Source organism: Chaetura pelagica, unplaced genomic scaffold (genome assembly GCF_000747805.2).
Source record: "Chaetura pelagica isolate M959 unplaced genomic scaffold, ChaPel_1.0 scaffold87, whole genome shotgun sequence".
NCBI classification, from domain to species: Eukaryota; Metazoa; Chordata; class Aves; order Apodiformes; family Apodidae; genus Chaetura; species Chaetura pelagica.
The window spans coordinates 483,891-489,943 of NW_009954189.1; the positions used below are offsets into that span (position 1 = coordinate 483,891).

General features: G+C 41.7%; 1 protein-coding gene across 1 annotated transcript in view; it reads left to right on the plus strand.

Moving 5' to 3' along the window:
- Nucleotides 1–6,053, plus strand: part of MYL3 (myosin, light chain 3, alkali; ventricular, skeletal, slow) — a 40,375-nt gene that overhangs the window by 32,293 nt on the left and 2,029 nt on the right. Inside the window, exons 4-6 of the mRNA XM_010003050.1 lie at nt 308–481; nt 2,933–3,010; nt 4,459–4,494. Coding sequence (XP_010001352.1) covers nt 308–481; nt 2,933–3,010; nt 4,459–4,487 — 281 coding nt within the window. The 3' untranslated portion in view covers nt 4,488–4,494. The remainder of the gene's footprint in view (nt 1–307; nt 482–2,932; nt 3,011–4,458; nt 4,495–6,053) is intronic.

Below are 6,053 nucleotides of genomic sequence, written 5' to 3' on the forward strand. Positions count from 1 at the left end.
ACCCCTCCACCCGTCCACCCACCCACCCATCCATCCATCCATCCATCCATCCATCCATCCATCCATCCATCCATCCATCCACCCACCCACCCATCCATCCCTCCCACACATTTCTCTCTTTGCCCATCCTCTTTCCCACTCTGCCTATCTATTCTTCCATCTGTACTGATGATATTTCTATGCTTTTCTCTCCCTTTCTGCTGCCATTTATTGCCACAGTTCTTCTACCCTCATCACCCACCTCGCGGGTGCCCCTCAGCTCTCCCAGAATCCACCAGAACTTTCATTTCCGTCTGTGTCTTTGTAGAGATGAACTCCAAGATGATCGACTTTGAGACCTTCCTGCCCATGCTCCAGCACATTGCCAAGACAAAAGACACAGGCACCTACGAGGACTTCGTGGAGGGTCTGCGTGTCTTCGACAAGGAGGGAAATGGGACAGTGATGGGGGCTGAACTCCGTCATGTTTTGGCTACACTGGGTAAAGTGAACCTTTCCTCACGTGGTTTCATCACTGAGGTCTTTCCATACAGCTTGTATCCTTAGATACAAGCTTCTGTCATTTAGACTGGGTATTGGAAAGAATTTCTTTCCCAGAAGAGTGGTCGGACAGTGGAACAGGCTGCCCAGGGAGGTGGTGGAGTCACCATCCCTGGAGGTGTTTAAAAGAAATGTAGATATAGTGCTGAGTGACATGATTTAAACACTGAATGAGTAGATTAAGGTATGCTAGGGGGGTTTAGGTTATGGTTGCACTTGATGATCTTCCAGGTCCCTTCCAAGCAGGATGATTCTATGATTATGGGTAACCTTCATGGACAGAATTATTGGACAAGACTTCAGCCATCAGATTGTCCTCATTTATAAAGACTAAAAAAATTCTCTAATAATGAAGCTAAAAATCCTTCCTTCCTTTCCTCCCCTCCTCTAGTGGTTTATTTCTCCAATAAACATTGTATTTCTAGCACTATAAAATTATCCAAACAGTGGAAACCCCATCTATCCCTTCAATATTTGAGCCCATTTTTCTGCACCTTCAAGAAAAGTTTGAAGATGAAACACTTTTGTATCAGCCATCTGTTTAACAAAAATATCTCTGAAATGGAAAGCCCTGTTTTTAAAGGAAGGATCAATATTTCTCCATCCTCTCAAATGCTGAGTTCAGAAGCCCAGTTTTTCACACAGTGATGACAACAGAATGAGTACAGGATAGAAAAATTGGGTCTAACTTAATGACAGGTTTCCAATTTGGATTAGAAGGCACTGGCATGTTAGTAAGCATTTTTGCCCACTGTTTTAAAAAAACCCCATGAGCTTTTACACAGGAGATTTAATTTAGCCCAAAGGTTTCCAATGATGGTTTTGACATGAGATATCTATTAAAAAAAAACCCAAACCTTTTATGCCCAGGGGTTGTGATGCCATGACACATCCATCTATATTAGTGACAGAGGGAATAAGAAAAGAAAGAAATCATTTTTATCACTGATGTTATTGAATCAGTTTGAGGGCTAAATCTGCCATAACAAACAAACCTAAACCCACAGGGTGAGGACTGTTGCCCTATCTAACCTTACCAGGGACAAATAAGCTACTGTGGGCAGTTTTGTGAGTTTCCCAGTATTAAAAGAAGGAATTTAGTACTTACCTTTCTCTTTCCAGTGACCCAGAACCATGTGGCAACCTTGGATTTTCAAGCACTGATAGGAAGCATTTAAATCTGAAGAATTACTAGTTCTGTTCAGAGTGACATCTCTAAATACTGGTCAAACCCTAGGCACAAGTAGTCTTAGCTACTAAGTAAATTAGCATGATTTACTAAGTAAATTAACATGACTAATTAAACTAATTATGTTAATTAAAAAACCCAACACATCAGTTGAATTTTCCCAGGTTCACCTCAGCTGAAGACTCATTCCTGTGTGCCAGAACTCAGTGATGGGAAAGTGGAACAACATGAATACCAGAGCAAATCCAGTGCATTTCATCTTATTTTCATGTCTATGATTTCAGGTGGCCAAGAAGGCCACCAGCATCCTGGCTGGTGTCAGCACTGGGGTGGCCAGCAGGAGCAGGGCAGGGATCACCCCCCTGTGCTGGGCACTGGGGAGGGGGCACCTGGAATGCTGGGCTCAGGTCTGGGCCCCTCAGGACAAGGAGGACATGGAGGGGCTGGAGCGTGTCCAGAGAAGGGCAAGGGAGCTGGGGAAGGGGCTGGAGCACAAGTGTGAGCAGGAGCAGCTGAGGGAGCTGGGGGTGTCCAGCCTGGAGCAAAGGAGGCTGAGGGGAAACCTGCTGGCTCTGCAGCTGCCTGAGAAGAGGTTGGAGCCAGGGGGGTCAGGCTCTGCTCCCCATCCTAAAATCAGTGCCTAATTTCAAATAAGGAGACTGGTTGTGCTGATCTCTGCTTCAACAGCATGAAGCCTTACAGACAAATAGGAATTTAATATTTAGTTAATTCAATTAAATCAAATGGATCACTGAGATCCAGTGATCAGAGCTTGTAAGTTTGTAAGAGCTTAAATCAGAGCTTGTAAGTTTGATCTTGGAATCTTCCTGAACTGCAAATTCAGGGGCAATCTGGATGGTGAACCTACTAAGAGTTTACTTGGTTAGGACTCAGCTAAAGAGTGACTAAAGCCTTTAAGATTTGGCACTTAGAGGAAGTTTATTCTTAGAAGAATGAGTATGTGAATATAAGATCATGTGGGTTTCCATATTTATTGTGTCTTCCTGGTTTTCACATCAAATTTAATCTTTTTGCAAGTTCAAAGGTAGCTTTCCTAGCAGTCAGCACCACAAATCAAACCGAAGAGAAAATCTCCCTCTCTTCTCTTTCTGTCTCTTTTTAGTCTTAGAATCTTTGATCTGCACATTATAAAGTGCTAGAAAAGGGCTCAGGTACTAATCAGGTATTTTTCTTTCTGCCCAGGTGAGAGGTTGACTGAAGAGGAAGTTGATAAGCTAATGGCTGGCCAGGAAGATGCCAATGGCTGTATCAACTATGAAGGTAGATATGAACACTTGTCTGAACAATGGGCATGTGCTTGGAGCCTTTGTTGCAATCACCCTCAGAAAATTTAAACCTGTGGGAGATCTGATCCCAAAGACTAGGATTTGTGCTTTTCCAAACTTTAAATCAATTCACATTCTGTCATTCACCTGATATACCCTGTCCCTGGAAGCTGCCTTGTATTTCCATAGCTGTAAGGCTGTGACATTTTCAGGAGGTGGGGCTGAATATTCTTGGGATTTTTGACTTTTAAAACACATGAATTATTATTTTTTTTCTACCTGTTCCCACTGTTCCTTGTCCTCTCAAAAAAACCCCACACATCCCTTTTCAGACCCCTGCACAGAAAACCACTAAGTTTTATTTCAAAACCACAGGAAATAAAATTAAATAAATAATGTCATCCTTGACATCATCTTTGGGGTCCTTAAAATCCTACAAGACCTCACAAAGACCTTCCATTTGATTTCAGTGCTGAAGAAAAGGACTTGGTCATGACTACATGGACCATAGTTCTCTCCTGCCTCTTGCAAACCTACATGCTTCAGGCATGAGCAAGGTCTTCCTCCACACCTGAGTCCTTAAGGAAAACTGGTGACTGACCATTGCATCATCTTGCTGCTTTAGCTGGTCTGTCATAGTCACTGAGCCTTTTAGGAATATTTGAGTCTCGTTCTATTTACAAATTCCAGTGATCTGAGCTCAGGGAAACACTTCTTACAAGAAGTTTATTGGTTGAAGTCTGTAGATTTTAGCCAACCCAGAAGGCTCATCAACTTATGCTGAATTCAGAGAAATTGAAGGCATGGGAGGATTATTGGTGAGGAGAACACAGTTCCTTACTGCAAAATTTAGCTTTGCTTTTCCTTTTGAATTTCAAATAATATCTAATGAATATTCTTTAAATGGAAAAAAAAAAATGGAGCCTAAAACTGTTTGAAATAAAAGCTTAATTTTTACTTTAAAATTCCTTATTTGTTTGTAAACCAGAGTTCACTGGAGAGATACAGTCACATCAACTGACTCAGTGGCCTTCTGTGGATCCTGGAGGCACCTTCAGAGGCACCTTCAGAGTCTCCTGGTTTAGGAAAAATGTGCTGAAGTCTTGAAAGCCTTACAAACCCAGAGTTTCTTGTGGTTGTGTATTTGGAAATCCAGTTCCATGTGGCAGCCAGGGGTAAAAGACTAAGCAAGTTATGGATGGACTGATGTGTGTGTCCATTTCAAGTGGCTACCTACTCGTGTGGCTACACCCCACTAGATATGTATTATTTAAATGACTTGTTTCCTCCTGGAATCTGGAATCTTATTTACAAAGTGCTGTTGTCTTTGCATCAGAGGAAGCAACAAGAGTGAATTTAAACAGCTACCAAGCTGAGCTACCCAGGACATCACTGAGTTCAGCGAAAGTGAATTGAATTGAATTATTTTTGTTTTCTTTTCAGCTTTTGTGAAACATATCATGGCCAACTGAACACCAGGTGAGTCTCTTCTGTCTTTCTTGCATATCCTATTATTTTGGTTTCAGCCTCTGAGATAAGCCTGAAGAGTGTGTAAGTGGCTAATCAAAGAGTGATTATGTACAAGGAAGCAGGACAAGAATGAATAAAATGTTATCATCATCTCATCAAAGACACAGAAAATCGATGATTTTCCTGCCATTGTCTGGTAAATCTGGACATCTTTATTTTAAAAGTCCAACATAACATCTCCTGAAGGGGGATTTGATTTCCAAAGACTTAATTGTTCCTTTATGATTGACTGGAAACTTAAAAGGATGCACATTTTTCCTGTCCACTTAGGAGTTACTTCTCCTAGACTTGTCCCCAAAAAAGACATGGACATAGAACTGAGCTGACTAGAGCAAGAGTGGTCAAAAAAAAGACAAGGAAATGTTGACACAAAAGAATAACATATTGTTATGTCCCTGAACTTACACTTGGAAGATAATTGTTTGCCTTCCTTAAATCTGGCTCTCAAGATCTTCTGGCAAATGGGATGGTTTTCCAGAAAAAGACATGGACTTTGTCCAGCACATCTCCTGGCTTTATTCAGCAGTGTTCTCCAAACCACAGCACCATTAGGGTATCTCTGTCTCACCATTGCAACTGAGCTGAACTTCATTTCCAGTATTTCCTGGTCATCATTCATTTTTGTATTCCTGGAAAAGATGCCCACTGTTTTCAACTGGCATTCATCTTTATTTATCTCTGTTCAGCACTTGGGGAAGGTCTGACCTGAAGGTTAACCAGCTCCATCTCTTCTGCAAAGTATCTGGTAGACTGGGAAAAGCAGTGGCTTCCTTCAGATTGTTGGTTGGTTTGGATTTTGGTTGGTTGGAGTTTTTTGGTTGGTTGGTTTTTGTTGTGGGTTGTTGTTTTGTTTTTTTCTTTCTTATACTTTGCTTTATTTTTCTACTCTCTCCTGACCAAGCCTGGCTTTGTTTTGCTTTTGGAGCTGACTTTATCCCAGCCCACTGAGACTGCTGTGTTGATTATGTTCACTGGCACCCCAGGGACAGAATTGAGTAGGAGTCACATCCAGGTCTTTGGGACTTTTGTTCCAAAACATAACTGAACAAAATGTAAATTGGTTAAAAAAAAAGATATATTTTATTATTATTATGGTCTAGTTTTCTTTCTTAAGCATATTTATCTTCTCTGAACATGCATTTTTCAAAACTGGGTCCCAGTTTTTGATTCCAAAGATCTGGACTGGCCCACAGCCATGATAGGTAATCCCACTGCTAGCATGATCTTTACTTGTTATTTAGAGGTGCTTTCAGTCCTTAATCCCATCCTAATTACAGGGCCATGGGAAATTCCAATTCCTTTGTAGTCAGGAACCTATGTCAGCCACCAAACAAGACAAGAGAAAGTGAGCACTGGAAGGCTGTAAAGCTGGCACAAGGCTGGGAGCTGCAGCACAGGGGTCATCAGGAGTGTCTGTGCTTAGGATGGGTTTGGAAAGGTTTGGAAAGGATTTGCCAATGAGCCATGAGAGATGTCATTCAGGGGTGGCATCTTCCACCATGTGCTGT